At 40.5% G+C, this 20,013-nt stretch overlaps 1 protein-coding gene across 3 annotated transcripts in view; it reads right to left on the bottom strand.

Moving 5' to 3' along the window:
* LOC126285335 (protein MMS22-like) overlaps positions 1–20,013 on the bottom strand; it is a 112,500-nt gene that overhangs the window by 65,962 nt on the left and 26,525 nt on the right. For all 3 annotated transcript variants that reach the window (XR_007551620.1, XM_049984651.1, XM_049984652.1), the window contains 2 exons: positions 11,140–11,253; positions 7,398–7,610 (listed from right to left, as the gene is read on the bottom strand). Coding sequence is in view for 2 of the 3 variants with exons in the window: in XM_049984651.1 (XP_049840608.1) it covers positions 7,398–7,610; positions 11,140–11,253 (327 nt within the window). In the remaining variant the exon portion in view is untranslated. The remainder of the gene's footprint in view (positions 1–7,397; positions 7,611–11,139; positions 11,254–20,013) is intronic.

Raw genomic sequence — 20,013 nt, 5'->3', positions numbered from 1 at the left:
TTTAATTACCTTCTAGTAGAATACCTTATGTGATAAAGATCTTGTTAGTGATACCATTTTCATCTAGACAAACTTGTATGGTAAATTTGGTTTATTATGTAGGCCGTATTGTTTAAATTTGTAAAATAATTGCAAACATGTGCAAGAAGGGTTTGGGTCATTAAGAATTTGATCATTAGAGATGGAGCACAAGATTGGGCTGGAGAAGGAAATCAGCCATGCTCTTTTCAAAGGAACTGTCCCAGGAATTTCCTTAAGCTACTTAGGAAAATCACAGAAAGTTTATGCCTGGAAGTGGATTTGAACACCTATCCTCCAAAATTAAGTCCAGTGTCTTACCACTGCATTACCTCACTTGGTCTTATTAATTTAATAACGGGATTGAATGCTCAGGTGTATGCTGGGGTAGCAACTATATAAGAGAGATGTGCAAACTAACAGTACCGACCATTGTCATAAGTATAATGGAGACAAACCTGCTAAACCTGTGTGACTATCACTTCAATGCACAAAGGAGTGACATCTAGGTTTCCTAACTACAATGTGAACACAAAGGTCTTTCAGGAAAGCTAAAAATTTCTGTGCAAACCCAAAAAAATCACAGGCAGTGTTTTAGGCACCCTGACTGAAATGACAGGCCGGCAAAATAAAGTAACGTCCTCTGCACATACTAAAGATTATAGTGCAATGGAAGGGGTTAAACACTTATCACCATGTATCAGGGATGGACAATATGTGGTTTGTAAGCTGCGTGCAGCTCTTTTCTCAGTATACAGTTGAGGACACATAAGAAATTAGCTGTGTAACACAATCTGCACAGAAAGATAGAGAATACTTTGCGGCGCCACCAGTGTGCTCTCTGTCTCTGCCCCATGCCTCATGTTCTAACTGTTGCCTGCCCTGGCAACTGGCAACACTGGGGTGACCATTACACCAGGTCACTGACTCTCAATAGTAGAGTTTATATGCTTGGAAAACTGTCACTGTGATTTCTTAATGTAATAGTTGTTGTGTTTGCTTTACTCCACCCAGAATGAAAACAACAATGGCTAAGTAATCTCACTACACTGAAATATTCTAAAAATCAACACTAAATGTTCAACACACACTTCAAATCGGATGCTGCAGGCATAGTGCTGCTACTGGCTGGAGCATCATGGGGTATTCTGTTCCTTACCTCTGTGCATCACCCCAACACCTTCCTTCTTATGTGCACATCACTATAATCCAGCTCTTGTCAACTTAACAATGCTGTGCGTGAGCAACCTTTTTGTTGTCTTACACACTGTACATGGAATATATTTCTAATACCAACACATTATGGAGACAGTTCTACAATTTGCCAACTATATCTGTTCAAATGCCAAAACACAATGATAATTCAAATCCTTCATAGAAGACATGAATAATGCAAGCTTCCTGAGCTACCTTGGCATTGTTTGTCGAAATAACTATCAGTAGGCAATATTCTGGGCAGACTTTTTGAATTACTGGATTGAATAAAAAAAATTCTGTGAGGCTTATTCCCACTTCACTTGCACGTAGGGGTGAAAAGAATGATTTCTTACATGACGCGGTGCATGCTGTAATTAGTTTAATCTCATCTTTGCAGCCCCTATGGGAATAGTACATAGGGGGTTATATACAGTGGAACAGAATTAAAGGATGACAGTTTAGAAAACCCATAATTATCTCCCACTGTGATGCAGGCGTTTAAAATTTAGCTCAACAGTGCATGGAATATATTTCTAATACCAACACATTATGGAGACAGTTCTACAATTTGCCAACTATATCTGTTCAAATGCCAAAACACAATGATAATTCAAATCCTTCATAGAAGACATGAATAATGCAAGCTTCCTGAGCTACCTTGGCATTGTTTGTCGAAATAACTATCAGTAGGCAATCAACCTTTCTCTGTAATGGTGAAAAACTATGGAGCCCTGAGCGTCATCAACGGGGTTGACGATGCTTCTAACAGCAACATGCTGGAACATGCGAAAAAAATGCCAGATGTCAGAAGTTCATGTGATGTGTAAGATGGATTAATGATGCTATATTTACATTAAATGTGACAACAGTTCTGTTCAATGCCACCAAGGAACTATCCCACGATGGGAAGGTCATCAAAGCCCCTCGTTCCCCCATTTCAGCCCTTCTTTTGATGCCTCTGCAATGGAGATCAGAGCTGCTACATGCAGTGTTGAAATCATGCTGTTTTCTTATCAGTGGCCTTGTGGAGCATTTCAGACAGGCTGTGCTGAGAATTGACATTAGAAGGCCTAGGTGGGGAAAGGCAGGCCTGGCAAGTAGGGCATTAATGAAGCCACTTCCTGTCTTGGGTTTCTGATTACCACACATTTATCAGTCAAAAATGAAAGATTGCAAAGTAATAATCAACACAATGATGCTCTCGACAATCTTTGACACGGATGAAAACACTGGAGCTTTCAATCCTTCTCTATGGACACTGGAGTGCAGCAGCCCTATTGAATATGATCCAGCCCCTTTGGAGTGCAGTGTGACAACAATTTTTGCTCTTATGTACAGGCAAGCAAATCCGAACATTTTCCAAAGCAGCAAAGGGTGTGTGAGCTTTTTCAGCCTCCTGTTTTGTGCCCTCCTGTGTCATGTCATGATCACAGGGAGTGCAAAATTGACAAAAAAGTATGAATTAAATGGCAAAGCTGCCCCCTCCCCCCAGTCATTTACCTACACCCCTGGAGGCACCTGCTCACCTTAACTGAATTTTAAAAATGTGGCTTTACACAGACAACCTGCAAAGTGGTCTTAGGCATCTGCAAGCAAAGCTACCTCTTGATACCCTTCTAATTTCAGTTGCTTGCCTGCAGGCATCTAGAACTATTTTGCAGGCTCTCTATGTGAAGCCACGTTAAAAATTCTTGATAAAGGTGGGTGGGTGCCACTGAATGTTTTGCTACACTGGGGCATTTTAGAGGGACCCTTTGCCATTTTATTCGAGCAAGTGTCAATTCTTCAACCCCACAGTCATGCCACAGGAGGATATTGCAACCCCTTGACGTCTGTCGAGAAGGGTTGAATCGCCAACGTGTCAGCTGTTTCAAAGGTTTAAAAGATCATCATCCTGTTACTCACTGCACTGAGAACTATCATTTTTGACTGTGAAATGTGAGGGCATCAATGCCCCTAGGAAAGGGTTGATCTAATTGACACCCTTTATACTACCCCCTCCCTACAGCCTAGGCCTTCGTGGCAAACGAATCTGCTCCAGTCCTGAATCCCTGAACCATTACACCAACAACCTGAAAACAGCTTTCGCATCCCGCAACTACCCTCCCGACCTGGTACAGAAGCAAATAACCAGAGCCACTTCCTCATCCCCTCAAACCCAGAACCTCTCACAGAAGAACCCTAAAAGTGCCCCACTTGTGACAGGATACTTCCCGGGACTCTGAATGTGGCTCTCCAGCAGGGATACAACTTCCTAAAATCCTGCCCTGAAATGAGATCCATCCTTCATGAAATCCTCCCCACCCCACCAAGAGTGTCTTTCCACCGTCCACCTAATCTTCATAACCTCTTGGTTCATCCCTATGAAATCCCCAAACCACCTTCCCTACCCTCTGGCTCCTACCCTTGTAACCGCCCCCGGTGTAAAACCTGTCCTATGCACCCTCCCAACACCACCTACTCCAGTCCTGTAACCCGGAAGGTGTACACGATCAAAGGCAGAGCCACGTGTGAAAGCACCCACGTGATTTACCAACTGACCTGCCTACACTTTGACGCTTTCTATGTGGGAATGACCAGCAACAAACTGTCCATTCACATGAATGGACACAGGCAGACAGTGTTTGTTGTTAATGAGGATCACCCTGTGGCTAAACATGCCTTGGTGCACGGCCAGCACAGTGTTACACCGTCCGGGTTATCTGGATACTTCCCACCAACACCAATCTATCCGAACTCTGGAGATGGGAACTTGCCCTTCAGTATATCCTCTCTTCTCGATATCCGCCAGGCCTCAACCTCCGCTAATTTCAAGTTGCCGCCACTCATACCTCACCTGTCTTTCAACAACTTCTTTGCCTCTGTACTTCCGCCTCGACTGACATCTCTGCCTGAACTCTTTGCCTTTACAAATGTCTGCTTGTGTTTGTGTATGTGCGGATGGATATGTGTGTATGTGTGTGCGAGTGTACACCTGTCCTTTTTTCCCCCAAAGGTAAGTCTTTCCGCTCCCGGGATTGGAATGACTCCTTACCCTCTCCCTTAAAACCCACATCCTTTCGTCCTTCCCTCTTTCCTGAAGAAGCAACTGTTGGTTGCGAAAGCTAGAAATTCTGTGTGTGTGTTTTATTTATTGTGCCTATCTACCGGCGCTTTCCCGCTTGGTAAGTCTTGGAATCTTTGTTTTTAATATATTTTTCCCATGTGGAAGTTTCTTTCAAGATTCCAAGACTTACCAAGCGGGAAAGCGCCGGCAGACAGGCACATGAACAAAACACACAAACACACACACAGAATTACTAGCTTTCACAACCGATGGTTGCTTCTTCAGGAAGGAGAGGGAAAGACGAAAGGATGTGGGTTTTAAGGGAGAGGGTAAGGAGTCATTCCAATCCCGGGAGCGGAAAGACTTCCCTTAGGGGAAAAAAAAGGACAGGTGTACACTCGCACACACACACATATCCATCCGCACATACACAGACACAAGCAGACATATTTAAAGGCAAAGAGTAAGAGCAGAGATGTCAGTCGAGGCAGAAGTACAGAGGCAAAGAAGTTGTTGAAAGACAGGCGAGGTATGAGCGGCGGCAACTTGAACACTATATATATATATATAGTGTCAATTCTGAGCTCTTGTGTACAGCACTGAGAGTGGCGGTGTGTCTAGCATATTTTCCCCAGCCACTCCTAAGTAAAACATGTAATTTCAAAGCTGGGTTTCACGGTTCAATTTCCATCACAGAGGCATCAAAAGCAGTGCTGAAATGTGAGCAAGAGGGGCTGTGATGACCTTCCTATCGTGTGAAACATCCACTATGGCAGTGGGCAGAATTGTGGTACAATTTGGTGCCAATGTGCCATCATTAACTTTTTTCCCTCAAGTGTCAACATCTTGTTGTTTGAAGTGTTATGGAGCCCAAGGATGACATTCCAGGACCCCATGCTTTTGCACCATTACAAAGGAAGGTTGTAGGCACCCTTGAGCCAAATTTTAAGCTTCTGTATCACAATGGGAGGCAATCGTGGGGTTTTGAAAAAGTGATCCTTTAATTATGTTGTACATTGCAGTATGTTCCTAGATCCTTCACATAATTCTGGTTCTTGAAACATCATAAGTAGGCTTTTGTGGGATAGTTATGTCATCTTCAAATATCTGCCTATTCAAGTTTTTCATTGTCACCATGATGCTTTCTCACGAGTTAAATGAACCTGTGAACATACATGCTGTCCTCCTTTGTACATGTGAAATGTCTCCTGCTAGTGCTATTGGGTACTGGTCTTTCACACTTGAACAATATTTTAGGTTGGGTTTTATGAATGTTCTGTAAGCAGTTTCCTTTGTACACTAAATTTTGCCAGTATCTAACTAGTGACCTGAAGTCTGTTAGTTGCTTCTTTGACTATGACAGAGCCTTGTGAACATCCAATTTCATATCACTATAAACTGTATTAGTCAACTGGTTTGCAACTGTCACACTGATATTGAAGTCACAGACAACAATGTTTTTTTTTTTCATTTTGAAGAAATAAAGGGTAGATTTAGTGATCTGAAGACACTTAAACCTTCATAATAATTCCTGGAAAGTCAGTCAGCTGTTGATGTTGTGAAGGGATGGTCGTCAAATTACATCAAAAGGATTCAGTAGCTGAAGACTTGGAGCCACTGGAATTGCAAGTGAAAGAAGATCTGGAACAAACTTTTGTTCAAATGCTGAACTCTGGAAGAAGGTTCCAGAAGAAAAATACCACCTAATGAAACATTTTCCCAAGAGATCTCATTTTTGGGAAAACCTGTGTGTGCGCTCAACACTAAGGTTCATTAAATCTAAATTTTGATCTGAGCTAGCTGGAGAACATTTTGATGAACTTAATGTGATCTGCCCTTGCCAGTTGTCAGCTGGACTGTAAACAGCTCACAGCAAAATATAACACTCAAAACAGCACAGCACAAAAGTAATTTCTTTTGTCCTGATTTGTAATGAAACAGTGTTCAGTAACGTTACCTTTAAAATAAAAAAATCTATGTGTGTCTGTTAGTCCAAACAATTTAGTTCTCTTCTGTAAGTTTGCAGCTCCTAAAGGTAGTGTTAATGGACATCTCTGCCTATATTGCCCTATGAGTATAAGGGTTTGTAATATCATCATCTCTATGGCTGAACAATTTCATCAATATAGCCCAAAGATGATCATGATGTACTATGGCTGTCAACCTGTTTCCCTTTTTGCACCTACAAAGTGCTCCACATTGAGTTAGGAATTTCTGCATAAAAAAATGTTGGTCCTCTATGATTCATACACAAATACGCAATTGAAAAGAAATTGCATCCCAGGGATATGCTGAGCAGATTTGCATGCCTTCCTCAATATTGCACTCAACGTGTACAGGTCTCAGTAGTAGAGCGATTCCACAAATGTACTGTGAAGAAATGGAAATATGTTACGAGATCAGACTAATTATGCGTCTTTATGTAAGTAAAGGATGAGCAGTATCATTATCACTGCTGGCAACAGAAATTCATCTGGGATTATTATGAGCAAGAGGTAGTGCAAGCTTCAAGACGATCTGTGAAGTTCTGAGAAGGTATTAATTATACGATAATGGGTCCATAGGACAGCCAACAGGATGGATATACTGAGATGACACAGAACCAGACATGGCAATTTGCTTATGCTCAATGTCATAGAATCATCAGCCCTGTCTTCCACAACAAAAATTCTTCAGACTAAACCAGAGACTGATTTGCACCAGGAACACTCAGGAGCAATTAAGGGCCTGAAGGGGCCAGAAAAGCTCTGAAGCCACTTAGAACAATTTGTTAAATGTCAGTGACATTATTCCACATGCAGTAAGACACAGCTGTTGTCAAGGCTTGTGGAGCTTTTGCGTTCTATTATTGATGAAGGTGACAATTTTTTGTCTGGTCATATAATATCAAGTTGCCTAACACAATACTGTAATGGTATAATTCCATAAAATCCTTTGTGAGAAGCAATCATATTCCTTCCCACTTACAGTATTATCACCTCTTACGTATGTATACTTCTTTGTACAAACAAAACAGGAAACAAACAATAATTTATAACATTCTGATAAAGTAATACTGAATTTAAAGTCAAACAAGTATTATATCAGTATTAGAAGCAGCAGCAGCAGCAGCAGCAGCAGCAGTAGTAGTACAGACCTTATGAAGATTTTGTTCCTGGTAAGTACCATCTCTCTTGTATCCATACAACTGTGTCAGATGCAGCAACAACCACAAAACAAAAATTCCACGATTGGAACAACTGACACTCTTTGGAACAGCTAAAGATGCACAGGTAGTGGTGGTTTTGCTCTCTGCAGTTTTGTCTGACAGTACACTATTTAATATCTGGCCCAAATGCATCCAAAAATTCTGTATTAAAAATGAAAATCATGTTAACTGTAGTGAAAAAACACATGCCACATGCATTTACAAATGAACATGCACCCCCCCCCCCCCCCCCCCCACACACAAGAATAATGCGTATGTGTGTGTGTGTGTGTGTGTGTGTGTGTGTGAGAGAGAGAGAGAGAGAGAGAGAGAGAGAGAGAGAGAGAGAGAGAGAGAGAGAGAGAGAGAGGAGGGGGGGGGTGAAGTTCTACATTAAATTACCTGTATTTTTGCATAAAACTACAGAAAGTACTAACAAACAGTTCTCACTGTCATGATGACCACTTTTTGGTGTCTTTCACTCATTCCAAATGTTTAATATGCTTGTTCCACACATCCTTAAGTCTCCACTTTGTGTCTGTCTGCAATAACACCAAGCAACTGTAAAACAGTTTATTTATTGTTTGATATATAATACTTAATTATTCCTGTTGCCAAGGACTTCTACATTTTACAACACATTTTTCAGTAATAACATTTGTATTTTCTTTCCCTCAGTTGAACAAATACAAGGAAAAGGTTAATTATGCTTCATATATACCACATACAAGAGAACAAGAAGAGGCAATATAGAGAAAAAAAAACTGAGTAACAACTGCATACAAGATGCTGGTGTCACCAGCCTCTTCTCTACAGCTGTGCGACGATACACATTTTGCTCTGTCAACAAAGTTCATAGGTAGCAAAAAGAAAGATATGAAACTTGTTCTGAATAAATGTGTGTTCATCTATTAAGCATCAATTCTTCCAGTATGCTTTGGAATGAATTTATTCCACTAGACAGTCTCACTGCATTTAAAGATCTACTTTAATATAGGTACAATCCTAAATAAGAAACATTAAAGACAAACTTCTTCTACTTACAATAATACAGGGTGGCACAGTTTAAAAGTAACTCTTTGAAAGCAAATGCAATATTTTGACTCCTGAAGTAGATTAAACAGCTACAACAACGGACATTTTTATGCAGTAATCAGTTGTCAGCATTTCAGTTTATTTCATCAGTGAAGTTAGACGTTTCACTTTGCAGTCTGCAAAATAACTTTCTCAATAGAAGAAAGAATTGAAATTGTGGAAACTTATGTGAAAATAGATTTGATTACGGAACCTCACTAAATTTTTGGCATCAAGTATCCAAATAGAGGACTGACAGTAAAGAGAGCAATACAGAGACTGTATAAAAACTGTTTCTGCTACTGACTGCGCGAAATGTAAAACGACAAATAATTCCTTCAGTTGACAGACCAGAAGTTATTGTAGACATTTGTTGAAGGATTATTCAGAGCCCAAAGAACTCTACATGTAAATTGGCCCAAAAGGTACAGCTCCATGTAAGTAGGAGGAGTTATAGCAGATGTTGATAAGTCTTAACTTGAAGCCACATTGTGTAACGGTTTTGCAGCAATTATGGGAGAATTACAGCCAGAAATGTTTAGATTACTGCATGTGGTTTCTGAATAACATCACTGATGGTTCGTTACACTTTTTCCATTACATCATGAGTGATGAAGCAGGGTTTCATCTTTTCAGTCACGTGAATTCACAGAACACAAGGTACAGGTCAATGGAGAATCCTAACATTGTGTGTCAGCAACCACTCCATGACAGGGGGGGGGGAACTGTATTCGGTGTACTGTAACAGGAATGAGCATTAGGGGACCAATATTTTTTGACACTACCCTCAACGCAATTGCATGTATGGAAATTTCTGATACAGTTTGTGCTCAACTCACTGAATATGAAAGACAATACTGCTTCTGCCAACAAGATGGAGCAACATGCCACACCTCATATCCCTGGAACAAATCCATGATGTCTTCACTAAGAAACAAACTGTCACCAAACATTTATGGCCACCAAGTTCGGCAGATCCTGTGGAGACACTTGAAGAGAAAGGTCAACGAAACAAATCCATATACAATACAGTGTACATGGTGGCAGCCAGTCAAGGAATATTTTAGGGAATTGGTTTAAAAAAATTTATTTCATAGGGCCAGTAAAATATTTATAAGTTTACTCATCAAATCTTTAAAAGTTTACTCCTAGAGCAACTTATGCTGTGCCTACGTGACACAACTTGCCTGTCTTTCAAAACCGAGGCAGTTCTGTGCAGTTAAAGCTCCCGACAAGAGACGCCCTGAGACCTCTGCTGAAACTGCTAGCGAGTTCAAGCCATTGGTATTAACCAATATCGTGTGTGGGATACAGGTCACGTATGTGGAGGCTGGAGTGTTCTGTAGTGCGGTACAGAGTTGCCTCTCTCTCTTGTAATAAAGACCTCAAGCAGAAGAGACGCCCATTTCAATTAATTACTCGACCTCCTAGACTGGCCTAAACCTGGTAACTTCCGACCCTAGGCACACCCCTTGTATGCCATACACTGAAATATATTCTCTTTATTTTACCTAATTTCCTGTTCTGTTATTTAACAGCAGCCCTAGATGTCCACTCTCAAGTCCTCACCGCTCCACCTCCTGCACACTGTAGTCACGAGGCATATGTAACAACCTTCTCCCCCCTTTCCTGATAATATACAGTACAACAAGCAGTGAAAGAAAACACCAACAATGAAGTTGCTGCCACCAGTATCCAAACTTCATGCCAGATGTATGTGAATATGCTTATATGTGCACAGCTATGTATTGATATTGCAAGGGTTCATGTAAGTATCTTCTATGATTTTTCATTGCAAATATATGGTAACTTCATTTCAGCTCTTTGTTTCTGTAGTTGCACTGCATTTTCTTCATATTTCCATGGACTACTTTTATCTATACCACCTTGTATATCAAAATGCAGTAATTTTTGGTTCATTTGGTACATCACAAGGATTAAGAACAATGGACTCATTTTACAGGTTAGTTTTCATTATAGCATTCTCTACTTTTTATGGACATTCACACAAACAAAAAATGAATGCCCAGGCAGAAGGACTTTGTGGAAATTTGGGCAGTTGGGAGGGAGGAAGACATGGGACAAAGTGGAGGAAAGGAAGCAAAAGAAGGTAGGAAAGTGAAAGAGAAGAGTCAGTGGTTGGGAATATGTGGAGGTACAGCAAGGTGTGTGTGTGTGTGTGTGTGTGTGTGTGTGTGTGTGTGTGTGTGTGTGTGTGTGTGTGTGTGTGTAGGGAGGGGTGGAGAGAGGGAGAGAGGGAGAGAGGGAGAGGGAGAGGGAGAGAGAGAGAGAGAGAGAGAGAGAGAGAGAGAGAGAGAGAGAGAGAGAGAGAGAGAAGGGGCAGTTGCAAGGCTCGCTATCAAATTAGTACCAATGCCTCAGTCTCGGGTGCCTGATTCTGTTTTGTTAGTAGTTTCTTGCTCCAGGATAGAGAAAAATTTGTAATGTTTTCATCACTCTCCTGTAAGTGCCTGTTATGATACAGTTGACAGTTCAGATTTAACAACTGAAGCAGACCAAAATATTAATTGTTTCAACTGTTTATGCACCAAATCTGTTGTTTACAGTTACTAACAGATCATATACACAGATAAGTATCAGATATGTAGGCACTTACTTTTCCGTGGCCTTTCTCATATTGGTCATCAAGTAATAACAGCAGCAGTAACCACAGTTCTCTAACACACGTACAACTAAATGGGGACTTCTTTTGTAGATCAGTTACCGAAATCTGAAACATAGTTTAGAATAGAAAACATGTAGCAATTTAAATTGTAGAAAAACAGAAATGTAGCTCTTATTCAACTAACAAGTAAATTTGTGATGGGTGGATTATCCAGAAAGTGGTAATACCTCACACTACGAAGTTCTCCCGTAAGTTGCATTTTACCATCACATGACTTTCCACAAAGCTCAACAAGCTGGGTAGAAGTGGTTTACAAGTGCTGTGCTTCACTGTACTAGGGTCTCCCATTTAAAGTCATGGCTGAGGACCTGATGCATATGAGCTGGAGTGCTTAAGGGCCTTCCTGCTGACTCAGGAATGCTTAGAACAGACACATGGATTCATTCATTCACAGGCATGTAGGCTGTTAGCTAACTTTATGTCGGTCTTTTATCACACCAGTATTCAAGATTGTGTAAGGCTGCAATGGGAATTCATTCATTCACAGGCATGTAGGCTGTTAGCAAACTTTATGTTGGTCTTCTATCACACCAGTATTCAAGATTGTGTAAGGCTGCAATGGGAATTCATTCATTCACAGGCATGTAGGCTGTTAGCAAACTTTATGTCGGTCTTCTATCACACCAGTATTCAAGATTGTGTAAGGCTGCAATGGGAATGCCACCTACATTCACATGCTTTGCACCTGCTAGAGATTTTCCAAAACAAGATCAAAAATATTTGCACCCTACAATGAAGATCGAAAGAGTCGAGCTACCCAGCTTCGAACATTTATTGGGGGACTCTCCAAATTAAACCCACAAATGACAATACAGTACAATGAGAATCATCTCAGTGCCCAGCAGGACAAGAGTGGGGGAAGAAGAACATAAGTCTCCAGTAGGCACATTCAGTGAGGCACTCTGGACTCTTTCAGCAGATTTTCAATTGAAGCCTTTCTAAGCCATGAGGTGACTGTATCACATAAGAGCATTCTGACTTTGCGTACTGGAGGCATGCCAGTCTGTTTTCTACTTGGTTCTCAGACTTTGAGTCTGTTTCTTGCATCCATTCTGATGTCTACTGTCATTCTGTGATAGCCTCAATTTCCATTCTGTGCAGGGTAGCTCTTCTTTCAGTCCAGTGTCAGGATCCATAAAAGTTCAACTGTGTTCTTGCTGCCTGATCCACATTGAAATAGAACTTGGAATGCCACCTCCACAGTCTAATTACTGCAAACAAAAGACCTCATCTGATCATCAGGAGACCGAGAGCTGCCACTGCGGTCAGAACACTAGCACTGTCCCAACTACAGGGTGGTGGTTTTGCCTGGAGAATGATTGAGGAAGAAGCAGTGGACACGATGCAGGTTAAGCTGATCTGACTGTCATCTGTACGGCCATGGGTACACAGAGATATAAACTGCTGTCCATCAATTAACAGCCATGAGACACCATGCTGGCTAGTCTAGAGATCGAAGCGGTGTGTCAACACCACATCAACCAGCTACATCTACATGCACTGCTGATTCCATCATGTGGTGAGATAAAATGGTTAATCCCTTCTCCCTACCTACACGTTCAATTATTGAGCTGTGTCTACAAACAGACAAACTGAGCCTAAGTAATTAGTAATTTATGTAGCAAATGATAATTAAAAAAAACATGGCTGTTGATACTCTCTTTCATTGTTTTAGTACCCAGCATGGAGTCGCTCTGTTCCTTTTGCATACCACAGGTTATAACAATTTAACACTGCCAAGCTATTTCTCAAGATACTAAGACAAATATTGTACAATAAGATCAAATCTAGTTTTCTCTCTGTCGCAGACATCTGCCTCCTGGACTTGGAATCAATGTGTAACAGCTATCTGCACCTCATCATTGTGACAATTTTAACTAAACAGAAATTCATTCTGATGTAATAAAGATAAAAATCATTGAGAACACGACCAAGGTTTGGAACTGAATGGACAAACACTCCCCGAAGAATATATGGGAACAGACATCTTAGTGTGTTAAGATGTTACCTGTAGAGGCAATAGAATTTGCTAAATTGGTCCCTATGTTCAGCAGCTTACAGCATTGTGTCCTCTGCTTAGACTCACTCAGTGCCCTCCAAAGTCTTATGTGCGCTGTACGCTGGTCATCTCTTAGAGCAGCGTGACCAGGAAAACTGTCACTCGCTCACTCTTTGTGGGGCCGGTGTCATGTTTCTGTGGGTTCCTGGTCATGTCGGTCTGACAGGAAATGAGTCTGCTGACACTGCTGCCAAGGCTGCAGTCCTCTTACCTCAGCCAACGAGTACCTATATTTCCTCCGATGATCTCTGCGTTGCCATCTGTCAGGAGGTGGTGTCCCTTTGGTTTCGCCAATGGTCCTCCCTTCACAGGAATAAGCTTCGGCTTATTAATCCTCTCCCAGGGCCTTGGACGATCTCTTAGCCCCCCCACCAGGAGGAGATTATTTTAACTTGGCTGTGTATTGGGTGCTGCCTTTTTAGCCATCATCATTTGCTAAGTGGTGCTACCCCACAACTTTGTATACATTGCGCCCAAATTATTATGTCCGGCACTTCCTGCTGGAAAGCTCATTTTTTAACATTTGCTGTCTGATTTATCAGCCATTTTAGTGAATGATGTGCAGGCTGTCGAAGGCCATTTAATTTTTAGTTTTGGACCTCCATTTCCCTATGGTATTTTCTAGCCCTTTTTCCATGTGTCTGTTTTTAGCCGTCTCCTATTCTGTCCATTGGTACCGACATATAGTTGTTTAACTCCTCTTTGTGTTCGTATTCTATAGTTTTGACTTGAAACAATTACTAACAAAGAGATAGAGGGGCTGGCCAGTACTTACCTCAGCTCAGTACAGCCGATAGAAACACAAAAAACAACCCAAAATTTAAGTTCCTAGCTTTCAGAATAAATGTTCCTTCATCAGGGAGGAGAGAGGGGAAAGAAAGGGAAGAAGGGAAAGTGGATTTAGTTACTCACAACCCAGGTTATGAAGCAACAGGGAAAGGAAAACAGGGAGGGTAGCAAGGATGGAGGCATGGTTGTCTCCAACATGTCTACGGAATCCAAACTGATCTTCCCCCAGGTCAGCTTCTACAAGTTTTTCCATTCGTCTGTAAAGAATTCGTGTTAGTATTTTGTAGCCGTGACTTTATGAAACTGATAGTTCAGTAATTTTCACATCTGTCAACACCTGCTTTCTTTGGGATTGGAATTACTATATTCTTCTTGACGTCCGAGGGAATTTCGCCTGACTCATACATCTTGCTCACCAGATGGTAGAGCCTGGCTCTCCAAAGGCTGTCAGTAGTTCTAATGGAATGTTGTCTACTCCCAGGGCCTTGTTTCGACTTAGGTTTTTCAGTGCTCTGTCAAACTCTTTACGCAGTATCATATCTCCCATTTCATCTTCATCTACATCCTCTTCCATTTCCATAATATTGTCCTCAAGAACATCGCCCCTGTATAAACCCTCTATATACTCCTACCACCTTTCTGCTTTCCCTTCTTTGCTTAGAACTGGGTTTCTATCTGAGCTCTTGATATTCATGCAGGTGGTTCTCTTTTCTCCAAAGGTCTCTTTAATTTTCCTGGAGGCAGTATCTATCTTCCCCTCATCAGATAACCGTCTACATCTTTACATTTGTCCTCTAGCCATCCCTGCTTAGCCATTTTGCACTTCCTGTCGATCTCATTTTTGAGGCGTTTGTATTCCTTTTTGCCTGCTTCACTTACTGCATTTTTGTATTTTCTCCTTTCATCAATTAAATGCAGTATCTCTTCTGTTACCCAACGATTTCTACTATCCCTCATCTTTTTACTTACTTGATCCTCTGCTGCCTTCACTATTTCATTCCTCAACGCTATCCATTCTTCTTCTATTGTATTTCTTTCCCCCATTCCTGTCAATTGTTCCCTTATGCTCTCCCTGAAACTCTGTACAACCTCTGGTTCTTTCAGTTTATCCAGATCCCATCTCCTTAAATTCCCACATTTCTGCAGTTTCTTCTGTTTTAATCTACAGTTCATAACCAATAGATTGTGGTCAGAGTCCACATCTGCCCCTGGAAATGTCTTACAATTTAAAATCTGGTTCCTAAATCGTTGTCTTACCATTATATAATCTATCTGAAACCTTTTAGTATCTCCAGGTTTCTTACTAAAATGTGCACATTTAAAGTGCACACTTAAAGTGCTCATTCGTATGTCCAGATTCCCAATGAAGTAGGCCTCGAACTCATATTAAGCTTTTCAGTACAGTTTTCGGGATGTCAATTTTCTTGGAGTACCAGTATTGTATTATGTTTGATTCTTTATTATGGCATATATATATATATATACGTGCTAGAAGATGAAAACATGCACTTGAAATGCAGCGAACAGTTGAAACTAGCCAATTGTGTGGAATTAAACACTTTGTTTCAAATACATTGACTGCCTCAACGGAAAAGATAGATAAAAGTCAAATTTCTTTAGCAAACCAACAAAAATAACTTCATTGTTCTGCAAGGTGATTAATGCTTGAGTGTCAGAAAGGTAGAAAGAAAATAAAATCTGAAACTAATAACATAGTTTAGACTGCTGTAATTATGTGAAGGTATTTTAATTTATTTAAGAACTCCTGGCCATAGAATTTTTTTTTTTTCCCCGTGTTAGCAGTAAACAAAGAGGAAACAGCAAAATCACTAAAAGTAAACGTGGGTCACGAGTAGACTACGTAGACTATCCACCTCACCACTGTAACTCAGACTGCTCTGTACATCAGCCCCGGATCTACGATATTTCCAAACTGGAGCAACACTAGATAGAATGTATTCAAAAATGTCCATAAACCAAGTGTCCAAAATCATATGAATAATCGATAGACCATCATGCTAGGCACTTTGTGTAACAAGATTGTTTTTCCTCAATAATATGGATTTGGCACACCGCCCCCCTCTCCTAGATCCGGGCCTGCTGCGCATGCATGAATCTGGCAGCTTGGGCTCACCAGTAAAATTTTTCCTGGTAACATCTAGCTGATTGCTGCGACTACTTCCACAGCCACAGCCACATTTCTGTAGCCAAAAGTGGGAGAAGGTACTATTCATATGCGACTCAACTGCGCATATGCTTGAGCCCACTCGTAACTACTAAAACAAATCTAATGTAAACAGTTGTGACGTCACGCTCACTGGAGGCAATTTGTTGTTATGAAGCATTGCATAGTATTCCTAAAGCCTTTGATACATTTTGCTGTTGGCAGACGCTTGTATGAGCACTGTGTTTTGTTGATGTATATGGAGTTTTTCCTTTACAATTTAAGTTTTACTTTCGTTTTTTTCTTTCGTTCATGTTTTATTGCTGCAGTAGCGGGATATAGTAATATACTTTGTTAGAGTATCAGTTATTACCAGTCAAAATTACAAAAATTTAACTGAAAACATCAACAATGAAAAATTCCCGGGTTTTTCCTAGTTCTCTCCCGGATGAAAAAATTGCCGTGATTTTCCCGGATCATATGCACCCTGATAAAGGAAAGTGAGAAAAGCTAGTTCCCATAAAGTATAGTCGGTGCTTCTTCCTCAATTTGACTGTAGTTTTCCTGTAGTGCCATCAATGTGTTTAATACAGAGGTGATGAGCTATTCCACACCATCAGCATTTTTGTGGGAGACAACCCTAGCAGTCCCATGTTAGGATGCATTAGTGGCAGGAATTAGACTTTTTCATCCAAGCGAAAGTGCTAAGAACAGGCTTGCTAAAGGCATTTCTTAAGTTATTCAAAAGAAGTTTGGCATTCATGTATCCATTTAAATTACTGCAAGCTTTTCTTGCATATGTGATCTAGTGATTTTGAAAATTTGATGCCATAGTTATAAATTACTCATAATAGTATAATTTCTTCCCTCAAATTGGTAGGTAGTGGCTGGGTGATGGCTTTGCTTTGTTGTCAAGGGGGATATCAGCCATCAGCGTGTAATTATGTCCAAAATACTCAATGTACTGCTGAAAAAAATTCACATTTCTGCAAGTTAAACTTGAGGCCACAAGATTGGATTTCATGAACAGCAGTCAGAGGTTTTCAGGTGTTCTTAATTGATGGGACTTCATATGATGATGCTGTCAAGGCAATTAGCACTGCAAGGAACGTCATGCAGGATATGTTCCACATATCCCTGGAAAACGGCATGTGCACTGGCAATCTATATCTACAGCTATACTCTAGAAACCACTGTTGAAGTGCATGGCAGAGGGAACATCCCATTGTATCAGTTATTTGGGCTTTTGCATTTCATTATCATGTGGCGTGAGGGAAGAATGACTGTTTCAATGCATCTGTACACACCGTGACTAATGTAATCTTGTCGTCACAAACCCTATGGTAGCAATACAGTCATCACTCAAAGTCAGTTCTTGAATATTTGTAAGCAAGCTTTCTTAGGGAGTTGACCTATTCAGTTCTTTCAGCCACCTTCATGACACAATCTTACGGGTCAAACAAACGTGACCATTGGTTTGTATATCCACTGTTAATTCCATCTGGTAAGTGTCCCATACACTTGAGAAATAGTCTAGAACGGGCCTCGTAAGTAACTGGTAATCAATCTCCTTGGTAGACTGATTGGATTTCCCAAGTATTCTACCAATAAACTGAAGTCTGCCACCTATTTTACCTATGGATGAGCTATATGATCATTCCACTTCATATCCTCACGAAGTTTTATATCCATGTATTTGTATGAATAAACCAATTCCAGCTGTTGCTCGCTGATCTTACAGTCATATGGCACTATGCTTTTTCATTTTGAGAGGTGCACAACTTTTCATTTCAGATCATTTAACACAAGTTGCCAATCTCTGCCTCACTTTGAAAGCTTATCAAAATCTGATTTAATATTTGTGAAGTTTCTTTCAGACTGTATGTCATTATAGCTAATGCTGCATTAACTGCAAAAAGTGTGAGGTTACTATTTGTATTGTCTGCAAGATCATTAACATAAAACATGAATAGCAACGATCCCAACACACTTCCCTGGAGCACTGCCGAAGTTACTTCTACATCTGTCAATGACGCTCCATCGATGATAAGTTATAGAGTCCTCCCTACTAAAATAATCTTCAGTCCACTAACAAATTTCACTTGATATCCCATATGATCATACTTTTGATAATATGTATAAACGTGGTATCGGATCAAATGCTTTTTGGAAATTGGAAATGCTGCATCTACCTGACTTCCTTGATCCATGGCTCTCAGTGTGTCAAGTGAGAAAAGTGGAGTTTTCAGAATGCATGCTGGTTGGCATGGATGAGGTCATTCTGTTCACGATACCTCATTAAGGTTGAGCTCAAAACATGTTCTACAAATCTACAACAAATCGATATCTTTGATACTGGATGGTAGTTTCATGGATCATTTGTGATATCCCTCTCGCAGACAGGTGTGACTGTGCTTACTTCCAACTACTGGGCACAGTTTTTTGTCAGAGGTATGTTCCAATATATTATAGTTAACAGCGGGGTTAAATCAGGGATTCTATTAGGCCATGGAGCTTCGTTCCCCTTTAACAATTTCAGCTGTTTCTCAATGCCAATGACGTGAATATCTATGTCCTTAATCTTTTCATGAGTACAGGAATTAAATTGAGAAATTCTTGCTTAGCCACCCTAGATTTCAGTTCTTCTCATCTGTGCATTACTCTACACTAACCGCCTTTATATACGACCAGGATTTCTTTGGGTTTTGTGACAGATCTTCCAATAATAGTCTGCTATGGTAGTCACTGAAGATTTCATGCACTGATTTCGTGATAGCCAAGCACATTTCATTCAGCATCTCTCTATCTACAATGCTACACTGTATTTTACACCTATTATGCAGTAGTCTCTGTTTCTTTGGAAGATTTTACAGTTACTGTACTCTGCAGAGTCCCTCCTATCACAAACCTATATATATCCAGCACATGGTTCTTTTAAACTTGAGCCATGGTTCCTGTACGTGCTCCTGTCCTGGCCTGAAAGTTTCACGCTCTACATTAGACATGACACCACTGCTTCTTCATCTAGTTTACTGAACACAAATTTTTCGTCTTGTTTTAATTGCCCTTTGTACTTCGGTAATCGTGTTGCTATAACTGCCTCATGGTCACTGATACGTTTTGATGTGGAAATCCTCAAAGTGGTCAGGTCTGCTTGTTGCCATCAGATCTATTTCTGTCATGAACAGTGTTCCAAACTGTCTGTTCTAGATAGTTTTCAGAGAAGACATTTAGTAATATTTCACATGATATCTGGTCATGCCACCACTAAAAAACCTATAATTATCAACTGATTGGGGAACTTAAGTACAAGCAAACTGAGGAGTTCTCTAAGTTATTTAAATAGTCACAGCACTTAGTTTACTGTTAAGCATATATTTACACACAAATTTGCATTTTACGTCATTTGACTTCATCCCCCAATTTTGTGAGTCTGGTGGTCAATAGAAGGAGCCAATAATAATTTTATGTCCATGCCCGATACTGAGTCTTGCCAAACAATCGTGCATACAACTTCAGTTTCTATCACACTGAATTTCAGTTTCTTGTCTCCTGCAACAAATTAACCGCCTTCATTTTTCCATTATTGTATCCTTTTGATATATGCCTAAATGTTCCCCAAAACTTTCTCTGTTGACAACTTCAGATTTTAACAAGTTTTCTGTATCTAGTATTATGTGAGCTTCACTGCTTTTTAAGAGCACCACTTTGTTGCAAATGCTTCAGCAACTAACCACTATGATTTAACTACCAGGATTTTAATACTCTCACATGTGTGTGTGTGTGTGGGGGG

This window comes from Schistocerca gregaria, chromosome 8 (assembly GCF_023897955.1).
Source record: "Schistocerca gregaria isolate iqSchGreg1 chromosome 8, iqSchGreg1.2, whole genome shotgun sequence".
Taxonomy (NCBI): Eukaryota; Metazoa; Arthropoda; class Insecta; order Orthoptera; family Acrididae; genus Schistocerca; species Schistocerca gregaria.
This window is presented reverse-complemented; position numbering and strand designations above follow the sequence as displayed.